Here is a 16811-nt window from a genome sequence, read left to right on the forward strand (position 1 = left end):
GGAGGGAGGACCCAGACGCAGGACAAGCAGTTTTAAAAGGCTTTATTCAAAAGTACCAAAACAAAAGACCGAGGTGGAAAAAACTAACTCTAAAAAATAAACTAACACTATTAACAAAAAATCACTCACTGGGAGGAAAACATGACTTCAAACATAAACTGCAACAAAAACAACTTAACTTGGATACCGAGGTGACGTGGAACATGACGTGACGTGGAACATGACGTGACGAGAGACATATGACGAACCGGCACAAGACAAGGGGAGACGCAGACTTAAATACACAGAGGGATAATGAGCAACAGGTGACAACAATCAGGGATCAGGGATGACATCAGACCAGGGAACACATGGAGGAAGGGCAAGTGACCTGAAACGAGAAGGGAGTTATTTTCAAAATAAAACAGGAAATGACAAGACAAAAACCCAAGACGAGACATTACCTCACCGGCGTGACAGTACCCCCCCCTTAAGGGACGGATTCCAGATGTCCCTAAGGTCCATGATGCGTAGGGCGGGTGGAGGGGGCCAGGAGGCGGGGCTCAGGAGGCCGGGCATGAGGGCGACCTAGCGGGCGGGACCGCTCAGGAGGCCGGGCATGAGGGCGACCTAGCGGGCGGGGCCGCTCAGGAGGCCGGGCATGAGGGCGACCTAGCGGGCGGGGCCGCTCAGGAGGCCGGGCATGAGGGCGACCTAGCCGACGGGGCTGCTCAGAAAGGCGACGTGGAGCAGGCGTAGGACGGCCCCCCGTCAGAACAGGAACGGGTGACGAGCGGACCTCCCGAAGGCTGCGCGGAGCAGGCGTAGGACGGCCCCCCGTCGGAACAGAAACGGGTGACGAGCGGACCTCCCGAAGGCTGCGCGGAGCAGGCGTAGGACGGCCCCCCGTCGGAACAGGAACGGGTGACGAGCGGACCTCCCGAAGGCTGCGCGGAGCAGGCGTAGGACGGCCCCCCCGTCGGAACAGGAACGGGTGACGAGCGGACCTCCCGAAGGCTGCGCGGAGCAGGCGTAGGACGGCCCCCCCGTCGGAACAGGAACGGGTGACGAGCGGACCTCCCGAAGGCTGCGCGGAGCAGGCGTGGGACGGCCCCCCGTCGGAACAGGAACGGGTGACAGGCGAACCCCCAATAGGCTGCGAGGAGCAGGCGTGGGACGGTCCCCTGTCTGGGCTGGTGCCGGGCGATCCTCCGCCGGGACTGGCGACGGACGGGCCGCCGACTGAAGACCACTGGAGAGTGTCGACCGGGCCGTGAAGACCACTGGAGAGTGTCGACCGGGCCGCCGACTGAAGGCCAATGGAGAGTGTCGACCGGACCGCCGACTGAAGACCACTGGAGAGTGTCGACCGGGCCGCCGACTGAAGGCCAATGGAGAGTGTCGACCGGACCGCCGACTGAAGGCCAATGGCAGGTGTCGACCGGGCCGTCGACTGAAGACCACTGGAGAGTGTCGACCGGGCCGCCGACTGAAGGCCAATGGCAGGTGTCGACCGGGCCGCCGACTGAAGGCCAATGGCAGGTGTCGACCGGACCGCCGACTGAAGACCACTGGAGAGTGTCGACCGGACCGCCGACTGAAGATCACTGGCAGGTGTCGACCGGACCGCCGACTGAAGACCACTGGCAGGTGTCGACCGGACCGCCGACTGAAGACCAATGGCAGGTGTCGACCGGACCGCCGACTGAAGACCAATGGCAGGTGTCGACCGGACCGCCGACTGAAGACCAGTGACCGAGACATGGGCTAGTGGCGCGGCTGTGACCGAGGCGTGGGCTGGTTGCTTGGCTGTGACCGAGGCGTGGGCTGGTTGCTTGGCTGTGACCGAGGCGTGGGCTGGTTGCTTGGCTGTAACCGAGGCGTGGGCTGGTTGCTGGTAACCATCCATCCATCCATCCATTTTCTACCGCTTATCCTGTATTTAGGGTCACGGGGGGGCTGGAGCCGATCCCAGCTGTCATTGGGCGAAGGCAGGGTACACCCTGGACAGGACGCCAGTCTATCACAGGGAGACATGTAGAGACAAACAACCATTCACGCTCACATTCACACCTACGGGCAATTTAGAGTCACCAATGAACCTATCCCCATCCTGCATGTCTTTGGACTGTGGGAGGAAGCCGGAGAACCCGGAGAGAACCCACGCTTACACGGGGAGAACATGCAAACTCCACACAGAAGGAACCCGGGCCGACCCGGGAATCGAACCCAGGACCCTCTTGCTGTGAGGCGAGAGTGCTACCCACTACACCACCGTGCAGCCCTGCTGGTAACCATTTCATATATATTTATATATAGTCTTGGAGCTACAGTGTGGTAGATTTTAGGATACTTTATGTATGGACACATACAGTACATAGCAATGAAGGTGGTTATTCAACAAAAACATGTATGCAGATTTTCTCTTCTCCGGTTCCAGCCGCTCCAGATCAGTACCAAAGTTTGTGTGGGCTTCTTTTAGCTCTGTGCACATTCAAATTAATTTATGATTCATTACATTCCTTTTCACCGTTCCTTGGAAGTTTTACACCATGAGTTTTGGTTACAGTTTTACCTCACAGTGTCTGTCGTTACCCCACTTCAAGCTGTTCTTGCATGATCTGTGTTGTTTCTCATCAGGTTTTTAAAGTAACTTGTTTCAACGAGTCAATAAAAAAAACATTCCACATTGTACAATTTTACTGGTTTTATTATTCATGATGTACATAAACAGAATTTTCAGTGTACTATATGAGTCTCCAGTAGATGGAGACAAACGCCTTAAACCAGCACACAGAAATGATTAGTATATCAATCAATCCTTATCCTGTTCAGGGTTGAAGCTGAGTCCCACATTGGCTTATTAATGATATTTGCAGTAAAGCGCTGTATATATTTGATAGCAACACTAATCAATGAGATTTATACAAAAAAAACTAAAAAGATTACATTTCTTCTTAGCTTTGCAACGATGATTAACTGTCTCCCACTGATTACTGAAGTTCACAAACCACCTCTGTGATGCAAATGTCACCGAAGTCAGCAGATGATCCACAGGGACATTTAGCCAGGTAAGAGTAGCGCTGCGTTCCATCACAGAACAGACTGTTGCCCATATGGGAAGACCTCCCACAGGTGCACCTCCGTTGCTGCTGGGGGTTATCCCGGGCCTTTTCCTTTTCTAGTTGCACAAAGGGGACCTGTTTCCAGTTGAAGAGGTTCTTCATTGTGATTATTTCTACCCTCTGGTGCTGTCCGGTTCTGCTGAAAAAGGACACGGAGGAAGCAAGAAAGTTCCAACACACTTCCACCACTTCAGGTCGTGGTGCGGCCTCAGCTCCATTTTTGCCTGGACGTGTGATCAGTGCAGAGGAAACTTTGTGTTTCTCTGTTGTTGTGGTCATGACATTTTTCTGCTGCCCATCAATGGCTGATGCTTGACAAGAAGAATCCTGACACACCGTTGTGAGAGCGCTGAGCTGGTCACCTTCGCAGCACAGACCACAGAAATGTCCATCCTTCCAGTTCTTGGCATCTTTGTCACATAAACCAATGGTCCAGTCGGAGTCTTGGGAAAGTCGGACCACCCACCTTTGAAAGTTAGCAGCTTTCTGGGTGCTACGGAGAAGAAGAGTGGCAGAACCTTTTTCTGGACCACTATAGAAAACCTTTCTTTTGTCTTTGGACAGTGACATGCCACGATCCAAAGCCTGTGGGTCAAAGATCAGGTCTGAACTAGTAGCAATGAGCTCCTGGTGGTTCTCAGGGTCCACCAGAGTCAAGAGGGATCCCCAAAAGTGGCCTGCTTGCTTCACCATTAGTTCACCATTCTGTCTCATCTCCTGAAGCAGTTTGTCTCGATCGCTGCCGGGCTCCATCCCTTTTCTCAGATCCGCAGACTTGGCCTTCTGCACATCCTGATGCACCTGAGCATACATCTGCAGGAATCGGAAGGTGTCCTTCTGCTGCTGTGCAGCCTGCATGCTGCTTCTGCTGGTCTTGATAGACCCCATACGTGCAGAGACTGAACTCTGCACACTGGTCAGGGCAATGTCACGCAGTTTAGTCACAGCCTCAATGAGTCGCACGCTAGAGTGACCCAGCTTCTTACTTTCACTCTGCTCCCACTTTTCCAGACTCACAGTTTCGTAATTGGTTTTGAACGGCATCGCCTGCTGCTCAGCGTCGAGCTTCTCCATGAGCTCTTTTTGGGCTGTGGAGAAGGTCTTCATATTGTGGAGTCGGTGCTGGTCTTCAATGGCGCAGGAAACACACACACAGGTCAGGTCATCCAAGCAGTAGTACTCCAAGAGCTTGCCATGTTGGGGGCATTTAGTGGTGCCACCTAAACCTGCATCCCCCGAGGCCATAGGCTCGGTCAGGGGATGAGTTTGTAGTAACACAGGAGTGGTCAGGTGGGCCTGGAGGTGCTGGACGCACATGGAGATCTCACATTTCATGCAGGTCTTCAGGGCCGGTTTCCTGTCCTCCTCTGTGCACATGTCACACAGGATGGCTTGTGGGTTGTTTTGGATCTTGTCAGACATGTTTTTCTCTTGTGTTTCCGTTGAATATCTCCTCAGGTGTCCCTCAGAGTCCGGTCTGATAGTTTGATCTGCTCACCAGCAGTACTGGGAAAGGATCTGTCGACAGAGTACACATAAATGACCCTTAGCAGTACAATAGTGTCACATGTCAGCCTGACCAGCCAGTGGCGTGCACAGGTAGACACTAGGTGGTGCTAAAGCACCTGCCCTTGCCCTCTGGACCAAGCAAGTGCCCTTTTGAAAGTTCGTTTTTTTCACACAAAGAAACACGAGACAATCCGGTCAATTTTCAAAATAAAAGCAGTGTGAACGCGCCTCAGTTGCCAAGCTGCAACTTGCATTTATTTGTCTCTGTTGTGAAGTAGCCGGTCTCAACGCCACACAGCTGGGCATAAATTATCGGCTGCTCACAAGCTAGACGCTACCCAAAATCAGTAATAGATATGACATGATGATGACCACCAGTAGAGTTTGTCATTGGTATCCTACAGCATGTGAATCTATCTGTATACTTACTTAAGATGAATATTTAGTAGGCTATTGTGTAGGTTTACATTAGGCTAGGCCTACATAATTAACACTTGCAGTAATGTATTTGCTAAATGACAAACAGGCAATACCCAATTGCCTGCAGAAAAAGTAGCCCTGTGCCTTGTTGAAATATAACCAAACAGTCTTATTCATATTGTTGGTCTCTTTTTATTTACCAATTGCAGCATAATGCCTAGAAAGGAGAGGATAAGAAGGGAAAAAGAAAGGGAGCTACAGCAGGCAGCCCAGGGGAGCAGCTCTGTGGGAAATAAAACAATAGCATATAACGTTCAACATGTGCCTGTAATGTTTATTTATTTTTTAAATCTCACACTGCCATAATAAGGCAGCTGTCAGTTCTACATGCCGCATAAAGTGCCCTTATTTTTCACTCAGCACCTGCCCCCCAAAATGTCTGTGCACGCCACTGTGACCAGCCATATGATATCTTCACTTGGGTGCTAGTTTAAAAGGTAGGTTTAATAATCCCCTCTTAAAGTGATGGTTCTACGGAAGCGCATTGCATTCACTGGATAAAAAAAAATTAGACGCCTTATCTCGTAATTACGAGAAAAGATCTCGTAATTATGAGATCATGATCTCGTAATAACATCAGTATGTTAACACTGCGCACGCATCTCAAGACGTTGGGATTCCTGATCTCATAATTACGAGATGTTTTCTCATAATTACGAGATCCTGATCTCATAATTACGATATATTTTCTCGTAATTACGAGATCTTTTCTCATAATTACGAGATAAGGCGTCTAATTTTTTTTTTATCCAGTGAATGCAATGCGCTTCCGTATGGTTCGGAGTGAAATGCACCCTATGGTAATTCGTAATAGTATAATAGCGCGCTGGTACTTACAGTATATCTCGTAAATTTCCCCACTAATAATGCATGGAATGTTACCAAACGTCTGCAGTAGTACACATAGGGTCTATACTCACAAAACGAGGCTTTTTAAAGTTTGTAAGTACATCAGGAAAGTGATGTGACTTCCGAAACGGGCGTGTCGGCGCTTCTCTGAAGTTCCGGATCGAAACGTTTCGAAACGTTGTGCCGAAAAGCGGTTCTGAAACCCCCGTGTCACGCGACTGTAGTTCAGTGATTGAAGGAACGCCTCTATGTTTCGAAACGGCTATTATAAGACGGGCAGATCCTTTGAAATACTGGCAAGAGCGACGTGCTGTCTTCCCTAATTTGTACCAACTGACTAAGAAATGTTTAAGTGTCCCTGCAACAAGTGTACCCTGTGAAAGGATTTTTCAAAAGCAGGGGAAGTGTTATCCAAAAAAAAAGAAACAGACTCAGCTCAAAAAGAGCTGAACAAATATTATTTCTGAATAAAAATCTTTGATTATTGTATTGGATATAACAATGTGTCATTTGTTTATTTTTAATAATGTTTCTTTAATTCAACCTGTATTCTACTTAAATTAAGGAAACCTAAGACTGACTCATTTCATAGTGGCACATAATTAGGAGTTTTCTTTGGCCAGACCTGTAGTTCACAGAAGTGGCCACTAGATGCCACTGTAGAGTCAGGTTTCATATTCGTTTCAAGGCTTCAACACATACTGAAACATCGCTTCGAACTGTTTCGAAGCTTCCCTCTGCCCATCACTACATCAGGAGTTTATTTAAAAGGACACTTGCCTGATAGCTTCTGACAAAAATGATTTGCTGAACTAGAACCTCACAGTTAAATTTGCATTTTGCACAAGTACATACTTGCACGTACAGTATACAAATGTGTAGCATATATATTATAATTTAGCACAATTATGTCTTTTGGTAGTTCTAGAAATAATTGCTCATGTGTAGAAAATAAAATGTAAATAAACAATCAACACATAAATTGTTCAATTTATGTCTATTCAATGTATGAAGTGGACATCCAAGGCACAGAAAGGCCTAATAATCACCTAATAAACTGGCAACTGAGGGTCTATTTTATTCTATTTGATTAAACTTCACACCTAATCAGATAAAAAGACGTGTGAACTCCATTTTAGCTGGTTGTAGTTGATCTGGATCCACTGGGTGGTTTATAATTTATAGACTGAACCAGATCAGCAGCTCCTGTGTGACGTCATACCCAGTAGTTCGGCTTAAAGGTAAGGGCTATCAAACTATCCGTTATTTGAAGTTTGTATTAATGTCGGCGTCTTCTTGATAAGGTCTTAATAATTAAATGTTGAGGAAAAGTACTAGGTTTACGTCATAAGGTTGCTAGTTTCAGCTTGCTAGCATGCTAATCTGTCCTTTACACTGTGCAGGCTAGCTTACGTTGCTAACTTTACCGCTAATGCTAACAGTTATTCTGGCCGCGGCTCGTTAAATCAACGACGGTAATCGATCATTTGTGACGTTACCGATTTGTCGTAGGAGACTCTGTCGTCCCCGATTATCCGCGTTGTGACGTTACTCGTAAATGAGAAGAAATTCATCGATGCTAACATCAGATTTTTAGCGCGAATTTATCTCGCTAGCTCAACTTAGCTTATAGCTTATTTTTTTAACCACAGATATTCATTGATTTGTTAACATTTAATCATCATAGGCTAATGTTAGTGTATATTTAATTTGGTTTGTCCTGTGTAGCATGGCTATGTAAAGTAATATTAATATTATATTCCAACCAAATCTTTATGATGCCAAACCACATATCATGCAGTCATATTTAATTAAACACTGTGATAAAAAATGAAATATGTAATTAACACTTCATCACTTTGAAATAGTTTGATGATTTAATTACATTTGGCCCATAATATGTACAATTTGAGTCACATTTTGGATGAAGCCTACGTTTACTTCATGAAAGACTCAGCTAACAATAAATAAATCCTCTATTAAACGGTATTTATTTATACCCTGCATCGTTAACGTAGAGGTGGGTGTGATATGGATCTTTTATTTCATGTATATGTCATTATAAATTGTATGTTTTGTACATTTTTCTGTAAAACAGCTTGATAGATCTGTCTAGTTCAGGCTTAAATCAGCACCTTACAAATCAAGTGCTAAATACTGAAATATTAAATTATATTATAAATAATAAACTGTATTAAAAAAAGGTGTCAAATGTATATCTCCTCAGTATATATTGTCATAACTATTAGAAAAAGATGAAAGTGCTTTCACACCATTATCTCTCCGTTTTTGTATTTTATTTGATAAATTAATTTTATTTGGGTTTCTATCAACACTTGTTTATTTATTTGTCTACTCTTGCCAGGAGTCACGGTAGAAGTCTCACACGACGCACCTGGAGAGGCTTTATCAGAAATGTATATTGCTCCGATGGCTTTCGATCTGAACCAGAGCAGCGCAGTGTGTCTCCCCCTGGTTTCTGACAATAAGAGGCTTATATGGGTGCCCTTAAACGAGATCGGCCTACAGCTGGTTGGTGCGGCAGAGCTGGACAAGGCCTTCGACCGGTTCCCGTACCTGACGGCGAAACGGACAGCTGCACTGGCACAACGCTGCTCCCTGCAGCCAGACCAGGTGAAGGTGTGGTTCATGGCACAGAGGCTCCGATATGGCATCAGCTGGGAGTATAACGACATCGCCAAGGTTCGGAGGAAGTTCAAGTCTAGCCGGGGACAGGAAGAGCTGCACAAGGAGAAAGAGAAGGTGAAGAAAGACAAGGACAGTAAAGTCGAAGAAGACAAAAGGAACTTTCAAAAAAAGCGGAAAAGAACGACGACACATGAGAAGGGAAAGAAGAGAACTAAGCGAGGGGAGGAAGGTGAAATAAAAGGTGATGAAGATGAACAGGAAGGTCAAAAATCCTCTCAGGCGGAGAAGACACTTCTCACCAGACACAAAAAGAAGCCAAAGGCAATCAAAAGATTACCGTCCGTCCAAGAGTGTCCTGCACACGGGAGCTTTGTGGTGTCCGATGAGGCACTGGAGGCAAGTCTTCAGCTCATCCGCCTGTCACAAACTCTTGACGGGAAAACAGAAATGCATGCCGAGTCAACCAACCACAGCGGTGGCGACAATGATGTTGGCCAACCGAAAGAGCTCACGGAAGTGAACAATAACCTCGTTGTAGACGCTTCGCCCACCGTCCCCCAGCAGCAGCATTCTCATGTGTATGACGCATGCAGACGTCCCACTCGGCTCCATTACAAATCACAGACTCAGTTGTCGAAGATGAAGGCGGCTTTCGTGCGCTGCCAGTACCCAGACTCGGAGGACTACAATCAAATGACGGTAGCGATTGACATCCCCCGCTGCATCCTGGTTCAGTGGTTCGGTGACATGCGCTATTACATCAAGAAAGGCCGACCAGGCTGGATGAATCAGGAGGAGTACAACCTGGCGCTGGACAACGTCCTGTACCGGCAGCAAGTGGACGCGCTGATAAAGAGACAGTCGACATTGATGGCGGACAGGAGTGAAAGCGAGGGAAATAGTGTGCCGGTGCCTCCAGAGTCCAAATAATGCCACAGTCTCTGTACGTGAGACTTCTAATTGGTTGACAGAAAACGGTTGGCAAATTAAGACACGTTCTTGTGAATGTGACCTCTTCTTTGTGTTATTGTTATGCTGTTATTGTGATTTATAAAGCCCCTTTGTAATGTGGAGACGTTTTTTTATTGTCATTCAGGGAAACACTTTTATTGTTTGAACACGTTCTCGTGATTAGTTGCATCAAAATCGCTCAAACTTCTTTTCCCCGTACAGTAATAATTCATTTCTTGGCATTTCAGATCAAAATAACAACCACAGGTTGTCATCACCTGTTATTTCATAGCAGATAGAAGTTCACATTTAACAATTAACAAAAATAAAGTACAATTCTTTAATATTATCTAGAATATATTGCACAAAGAATCTCCCTCTGTTGTTAGTGATGCTTCTTGTTTGATGCATTCTGTTTATAACCTAAAGTATAACACATTTAAATGTAGAAGAATCTGATGTAAGACAACCACTAGTTTTTCAGCTACTACCTTAAAGGATGGCCATTCCTCTTAAAGAGGTAAATGGAGAGAACAATTACACAAGACAGCGGTTCCCCGCTCAATAATGAGAATCTATCTCTGACAGTCCATGATATCCGATGTTCCGGTCTCCGTCGGCTGTTAGTTCCAGCTGGCTGTGTACTCTGTCCTCTGCGGCTGCCACAGCTCAGCGCCTTCGATGATGCGGCGAATCATGGAGGCGGAAGTGATGAGCAGGTGTCCGGCGGCGTGGAGGAGCGTGGAGGCCACACGCAGGGCCTCTCTGAGGAAAAACAACCCAGATAAAGTGTCATAAAGTGCCGCTGGCGTTGGGCACTTTGGTGACGACTCTTCCGTTTTGACCTTACCTGAGGACTTTCTTGGGCCCCAGACACTCGAAGTTAGCGCTCACAGAGTACAGGCCTTGAAAGGTGGCCTTCACGTTCAGGGAGCCAAAGACATCTTTGGGGCTTATCCTGTAAAGGTCAAAGGTGACACGGGCTATGTCTCTCCCAGTCCGAGGTTTGTTGTGGTCTTGGGACTTGGACACAACTGCACCCTGGGGGATCAGAGACAACAGTTGGCGTATTAAATAGTTGTGATGGTGAAAAGCTGAAAGCATAAAAATAAAGGGCGATATAACAAATAAGTACCGGCTGTGGTCTCCATGTCTGTCCAGGGTCCAGGGCCATGAGCATGGTGTTGTCAGGCAGGGTCATGAGGAACTCGTCGGAGTCGACCTCTGTGCCGTCCTCCTCACAAACCAGAGACAGAGACACGGCAGACAGGGACAGCAGCAAAGCCTGGTAAACCTACAGCACAGAATCAAGTCGCTCTGCGTTACTGTGTACTAGAGAAGAGAAAAACACACTTTCACGTCCTGAGAAGTCAGAAAATTATATCAAACTGTTGCAAACACCTTCATGTTGGCCTTTAACTCTAATGTAACAACTTTAAATTGTATATATATATTCAAACTTTGTCAGAAAACTCAGACATCTTATCTTTACACCTTGACCTGTGACTACATGTAATCACATATTTGACATAATCAAGGCGCCGACAAGGATTTTAGATGAGATTAATTTTAGGAAGCAAGTAATTAAGTTTTAAGAAACTGCTAACATTTCCCTTTTAATGAGTGTTATATATTGTATTTATTATTTTCTTTTTTATTTCATTATATTTGATTAAAATGTAAGCATTTTATGTTAAATATGTGTATTATATTACATTTTTTTGTATATTACTGCTGCAGCTTAAACCTGATCAGAACTAATGTGATTTACTTCTATTATGTATCCTCTACAGTCACCCTCACCCTTTCTTTCAGCTCCTCCAGGGTCCCGGCTGTGATGCCCTTCCTGGTCTCCCTGTTGTGACAGCACACTCTGAAGGGACGTTGTGGTGGAGACCACACTCGCTTGGTCACAGATCTGAGGAAAGACCAAACAGAAAGGTGTTACATGGACTTGTCTTCTATAGAAGGTAAGTGAATGTTATTTATACAGACAAATCACAAAAACGTCCGCAGCTAAATGAAATTCATCAACATACACATTTTTTTAGTCTGTGAAAAAAGGCCCACCCATTATGTTATCATTAAGTTAATAACTCGGTCCAGTCTACATTGATTTTGGGGCTCTAGGAGCCACACAGTGTTTGGATTGTTGACCACAGAGGCATCATGAAGGAAAATCAAGAAAAAGCCAACAGGCTAGAACTTATTCTTCACTTACTTGATAAATGAAGATGTTGTATCCATGTTCTTCAGTCTCTCGTTGTCCCTTCTTACAGACGTGTTTTCCTGAGATGTTTTGGTGTGAAACACATTGGGATAATGTCCGTTCTTCTTGTTTTTTTGACCCAGCAGCTGGACTTTACCCTAAACCTGGTGATAACTCAGATACAGAAAAGAACAGAGCAAAGTTCATCCAGCCTGTGTGTGTATGAGATACATCCTTTCCTCATCTGACACGCTGAGTAATTACCTATACAGCCAGCGAATACTGGGCGTTTGAGGCCTAATCTGATGTTTTTATATATTCATTGTATTTATTTGGCTCTAATACTTCTAAGGGATGTAGATATTACTATTTATTATTAATTCCCATGGTATGGATATAGACTCATACTGATATAATGGAATAAGAGCGCCAGAATATTTTAAGCAGCATATGGACACAAATTATGTAAGAATTTAAACAAAGATGATTGCCCAGAGGAAAGGCTAAAAAAAGGAAACAAATGGTACATTTTTTGTGCATTTAAGCATTAAAACCATATAAATAAGCATATGTATATAGTAATGCTGCCTTAACGTGTTATCGGATTTATGGTAATTAATAATCATGGTCTTCGTCCCGAGAACAAAGCACTTGAACATGACATTGTCGTAATTTCGGCTTCACATCTGGAAAGTACGATCTTCAGACAAGCACGTGAATGCAGCATAAGTAAAACAAATGGGGAGGAAGCGGCCGGCGGATCTGCTTCCTACGTCATATCCTGCACACTAAATCGTTGCGCTCTTTTAGAACACGGCGGCGCGCGCGTGGACGGAGTTCCACGCTCGAGTCGTTGCCGTTTAGCCCGAACGCGCGAAGCACCGCCCCTCCGGCGCAGCCACACGGGAGACGGGGGCGGATATTGACGTCGCCTCGGTGAAGGCGGGAGGAGAAGCAGAACTTTTGATAGAGGCGGCGGTAGCTTTATGTCGGAGCAGCGAGTAAACAACGACATTGATGCCGAAACGTTGAAGTAAACGCAGTTTATCCGAGTTAATCTCAGCAGCGGTTTCCTACACAACTTTTCCCGGGTGAACTCTTCCGCGTCATCTCGAAGCTTCCGCGGGGGGGTAATGCGCGTACGTTGCTAAGCTAACGTCCCCTTAACGTCAACTTGTGGCCGTTTAGCTCTTCTGGATTAGGGGGTTCAGTTGGTGGGACGTTATGGCTACAACAAAACAGAAGGAAGACGGTAAGCGTGTACAGCTGGGGGTTGTTATTGTACGTGGTGTGTCATGTTGTTGTGTGGTTGAGTGAGGTAATGATGTTAATTTAGGTTTTGGCTAAAGTGGACTGTCATCACATCAGCATCCTCACACCAGCAGTGAAAGTCTTTAACTTAAATGTGTTTTTTTGGCAGATAAATCAATTAATTTGACAGCTGATGGGCATCAGCTGATTGGTCCACATTAAAATGGTCAACCCATGGAGTGATTTTAGTCAATAAGCTATCACCAGTGTTTAATTGTCTTTGTATTTGTGTGTCTTTGTCTCCTGCACAGATGCCAGCCTTCCTTTCGCTGCGCTCCAGCTCCTGGCCCCACCTGTGCGCCTGGTCTCCGCAGCCCTCTGGAAAGTCCTGAAGCAGAGGGACGTGATGCAGTACGGGGTCGTGGAGGAGGTGGTGACGTCGGCCTGCGAGACCGTCCCCGGGCTGCTCACCGCGAGACACCAAGGCAAGCTGGCACTGGGGCTCAGAGCACGGGTGAGATTTGGATGTGTTTCTGCGTCTCCATGTATTATTATTTTTTTTTTTTACCTTTTTCACGTTTCAGTATTGTATTCCTGGCCTTCTTTTCAGCTGATCTTGGAGCTGTGCTGCACACAGCCAGATGTGAAGGTGATCATGCCACACCTGCAGAGGATCCGGGCTCCTGCTGCTTTCTCCCCCTCCTCTGCTCCCACTCTGGTAAACAGCATGGCGGTATATCTTTAACTATATATTTCATAACAGGCAGACAATTTCAGCCGATGCATATCTTTTACGATAACGATTTAACGATCACTTGATGACAAAAAAAGTGTACGTTTTGCTATTTTGTCTCTTAGAAGAAGGATGTAAAAATCAAAACAACGGTTGAAGGTTTCCATTCACTGGTTCACGCTCTGCTAAAAGACAAAACGGAGAGAGACAAGTTCTTCAAGGTGAGTCCTTCTACTAGTGTTTATCTGCTATCAAACAGCAGCGACTGATTTCAAGATATATTGTGATCATTTCTCTGTTTATATCGCCAACTGTGCTTATTCTCTCTTTTGACAGGAGGACTTTCCACTAGATTATGGTCCAAAGTTTGACGAGGAACTGGAGAAGTTGCTGTGGGAGTTTTTGATTCGACTGGACCAGTTGCTTCCTGTTCCTAACCTTGCTCAGGTAGCCGGTCTTTCTGTAAAACTCGTTTTAGCCTGAAATAACTAAACAAACAATTCAGAAAATTTATGAAATATGTAAAAAAACAAAGTATATTTTTGTTTTATTATAGCTTGTCATTATCCAAACAATGCCTGCTGACCAAAGGTGATTTAAAATGAAAGAAAGAAACTGCTATAATAATAGTATTTTGTCACCAGACTGTGTCGTGGCTCAGTGGCGCCCCTCCTGTCCTGGAGGAGTGTGCGCGGGCGGCCACTCAACCCCAACTCCTGAAGGTATTGCTTCAACATGAAACCTGTCTGGGTCACCTGGAGACTGCAGGTAGAGCTACATCATTTCTTAGTCTGGACATTTAGCTATGATGATGGTAACATTGAGGCCTTTGATGTCGATTACTAATAATTCTCGTTATCCACGTTTGGCTTTTTGCAGCATCCCTCCCTCCAAACATGGGAGACTCCATCCTGACTTCACTTTCTCTGCCACCCTCTGGAAGAATGCCTTCAAATCAAACAACAGGAGCTCAAATGTCTGCTGTGGACCGGTCCGTTGGTACACAGTCAGGAGACAAAGCGCCATTTATCACACCCGTTATTGGATTAATATCTAATGAAGACGTACCAGCGATGATGAGGACACTGGGTGGTGACGAGCCCGCTGCCTCTAAAGATGCAACACACTTCACTGGGATTAAACAACCCAAAGATGATGGCGTGAAAGAAGGCGAAGGACAAGAAGAGATTTACGACTCGTACAGAAGCGGTGGAATGAAACGCAAGCAACCCGACGAAAGAGAAGGTCAATCCGATGAGGAGATAGACGTTATACGCGTTTTCAGATCTGGGAGAAAGAGGATTTTGAAGAGACAGGAAAAGAGGCGTTATAGACGTGGCGTTGGCAAGCTGGGCCAGGAAACGGGTGACCAGACGACGACTGAGAGCGAAGAAGACGGAGCTGGAAGGAAGGAGGAGCGTAACGGAGCGGACCTGGAGACCTGTATGAGCCAGCTGGGCGTTGAAACGCTGCACCTGCCTGAAGATTCTTCCCTCTGCTCCATTGTCTGGTGTCTGAGGCACCAACCCAGAGTTGTTATTGAAAAACTGCCAGCGAGTCCTGCCGGGGCAAACGAGACTTTGAGAGGAGGGAAATCCTCGTGTATTAGACGACAGAGTCCGAGGAGGAAGTCACCAGTCAAAGCTCCGACACACAAAAGCAACCGACCTCTAAAGCCTGACTCGGATTTTCCCGGCCTGGACGATAAAGAGTAAGAGACACGGGAATACAGTCCACACCATGCAAACTACGCCTTAGCAGCTTTAAATTAAGTTGAATTATGGATTTTGTTAAGTCGTTTTTTTGTTGTACATTTTGATTAAATCATGAATGTTTGTTTTAGACGGCGATCACTGCAGTCACGTGGCAGAACCAGACATTTTAGGTCGACCTTGCAGGACATCGAGACAGAATTTCACTGTTGTATAAGATAAATAGTTTACATGTACTCTCGAAATGAGGACCGCTGTTAAAACCCGACAAATACAATAAAATCAACTGATTTAGTTCAATGTTTCCATTTTTCATTTTTCCTAATTAGTGATTTTAATATTTATTCTTTACTGTTCTGAGTTATGATTCAACTGAATTTCAATGTTTCCTGCTTGTATTTAGACTTAAATTATAAACATCCCTAGAAAAGCAGCTGAATTGATGAAAAACAGACGTTAATGATGTTGTTTCTACTCGACAGAAACCATCCCGTATTACCCAGTATAAGCAGCTCTCCCTCTCGGCAACGGAGTAACACAGGTGATTTAACAAAAAGAAATAAAATATCCCCTGTGCAGGTGTTTAGTTTAACCGTTTCCTTTTGTGTTTAGAGATGTCGGCCCTTCCAGGAGACGGTGAAGACTACGTGGCTGATTCCGAGGATGAGGCGACAAAGAACTTCAAAAGCAGGGTAAGCAACAATCCTTTAAATCATCAAACAAATAAATGAAATTACATAGATTAAAAAACGTCACATTCAAGAATAAAACATAGCAACTTGAGAAGAGAAAAGAGATGACTGATGGAACAAATATTGCTACGATGACATTTCTGCTCGTATTGCAACCTCATCCGTTATCTGACTGTCGCCCTCAGCTGTTTATGAAGCGCTACTGCAAGACCAAACACGGCACGTACGTCCCCACTCTGAGGGAGTACTGGAAGCCCGGGATGACACGGCGGGACTTGTCGTCCGCTGGCAGCAAACGCAGATGATGAAACGGATTTTTCGCTGCCAAGCTGTTGGGAAACAAACGGCAGAAAGATGCCCGAGGACTTTTTAAACCGTCGCCACGTTGCTTTTCTCTACCGGCATCGACGGAGAAGCCAAGAAACACACCAGATGGACATTTATTTTTGTTACCGTTCTCTTAAATGTATGATTTTTTTTTACTGTGGCAGAATCTAATTTCAACTTCAATCAATGTTTTGTCATCGAGCCCTGAAATCATGGCGTCGTCTATAATTATGAGCAAACATTTGTGCCTTTTTTTTTTTTTTTTTAAACTGTCCAGTTTGCTTGTAAATAAAGACGATACAGTATCTAGATGACCTCCTTTACAAATAAGCCACATTTCTAAGT

General features: G+C 45.4%; 4 protein-coding genes across 6 annotated transcripts; 2 read left to right on the top strand and 2 right to left on the bottom strand.

Annotated features, from left to right (window-relative positions):
- Positions 1–2669: 2669 nt before the first annotated feature.
- LOC311008870 (uncharacterized protein) lies at positions 2670–8657 on the bottom strand. 3 transcript variants are annotated; one of them, XM_084002812.1, is made up of 2 exons: positions 8520–8657; positions 2670–4622 (listed from the first exon to the last, which is right to left on the bottom strand). In XM_084002812.1, exon 2 carries the CDS (start codon positions 4524–4526, stop codon positions 2973–2975), a length of 1554 nt encoding a protein of 517 aa, XP_083858938.1. In that variant the 5' UTR covers positions 4527–4622; positions 8520–8657; the 3' UTR covers positions 2670–2972. The 3 variants fall into 3 exon arrangements, with proteins under 3 accessions (XP_083858938.1, XP_083858937.1, XP_083858936.1); XM_084002811.1 differs by lacking the exon at positions 8520–8657 and adding an exon at positions 6014–6128; XM_084002810.1 differs by lacking the exon at positions 8520–8657 and adding an exon at positions 5931–6079.
- On the top strand, positions 8373–9521 carry homezb (homeobox and leucine zipper encoding b; the record flags this gene model as incomplete). Its single annotated transcript, XM_084003083.1, has 1 exon — positions 8373–9521. One exon carries the CDS (start codon positions 8373–8375, stop codon positions 9519–9521), a length of 1149 nt encoding a protein of 382 aa, XP_083859209.1.
- Positions 9522–9652: 131 nt separating this feature from the next.
- Positions 9653–11921, bottom strand: cideb (cell death inducing DFFA like effector b). Its single transcript, XM_084002822.1, has 5 exons — positions 11764–11921; positions 11346–11460; positions 10678–10836; positions 10393–10583; positions 9653–10307 (listed from the first exon to the last, which is right to left on the bottom strand). The coding sequence occupies exons 1-5, from the start codon at positions 11787–11789 to the stop codon at positions 10166–10168; spliced, it is 633 nt and encodes a 210-aa protein (XP_083858948.1). The 5' UTR covers positions 11790–11921; the 3' UTR covers positions 9653–10165.
- A 690-nt stretch (positions 11922–12611) lies between these two features.
- On the top strand, positions 12612–16464 carry tinf2 (TERF1 (TRF1)-interacting nuclear factor 2). Its single transcript, XM_084003417.1, has 10 exons — positions 12612–13003; positions 13314–13516; positions 13613–13720; positions 13861–13956; positions 14072–14182; positions 14380–14503; positions 14615–15446; positions 15930–15988; positions 16060–16139; positions 16325–16464. Exons 1-10 carry the CDS (start codon positions 12976–12978, stop codon positions 16442–16444), a joined length of 1761 nt encoding a protein of 586 aa, XP_083859543.1. The 5' UTR covers positions 12612–12975; the 3' UTR covers positions 16445–16464.
- The last annotated feature ends 347 nt before the right edge of the window (positions 16465–16811 follow it).

This window comes from Eutrigla gurnardus (assembly GCF_963514095.1).
Source record: "Eutrigla gurnardus genome assembly, chromosome: 23".
Lineage (NCBI taxonomy): Eukaryota > Metazoa > Chordata > Actinopteri > Perciformes > Triglidae > Eutrigla > Eutrigla gurnardus.

Excerpts from the sequence above, each read along its gene's own strand:
- tinf2 (XM_084003417.1), top strand. The coding sequence starts at position 12,976 with ATGGCTACAACAAAACAGAAGGAAGACG. Across the intron at positions 13,721-13,860 it reads CCTCCTCTGCTCCCACTCTG|AAGAAGGATGTAAAAATCAA; the intron begins GTAAACAGCATG and ends TTTGTCTCTTAG. Across the intron at positions 15,989-16,059 it reads TCGGCAACGGAGTAACACAG|AGATGTCGGCCCTTCCAGGA; the intron begins GTGATTTAACAA and ends TTTTGTGTTTAG.
- LOC311008870 (XM_084002812.1), bottom strand. The coding sequence starts at position 4,526 with ATGTCTGACAAGATCCAAAACAACCCACAAGCCATCCTGTGTGACATG.
- cideb (XM_084002822.1), bottom strand. The coding sequence starts at position 11,789 with ATGGATACAACATCTTCATTTATCAA. Across the intron at positions 11,461-11,763 it reads ACAACATCTTCATTTATCAA|ATCTGTGACCAAGCGAGTGT; the intron begins GTAAGTGAAGAA and ends GTCTTTCCTCAG. Across the intron at positions 10,837-11,345 it reads TGGAGGAGCTGAAAGAAAGG|GTTTACCAGGCTTTGCTGCT; the intron begins GTGAGGGTGACT and ends TCTGTGCTGTAG.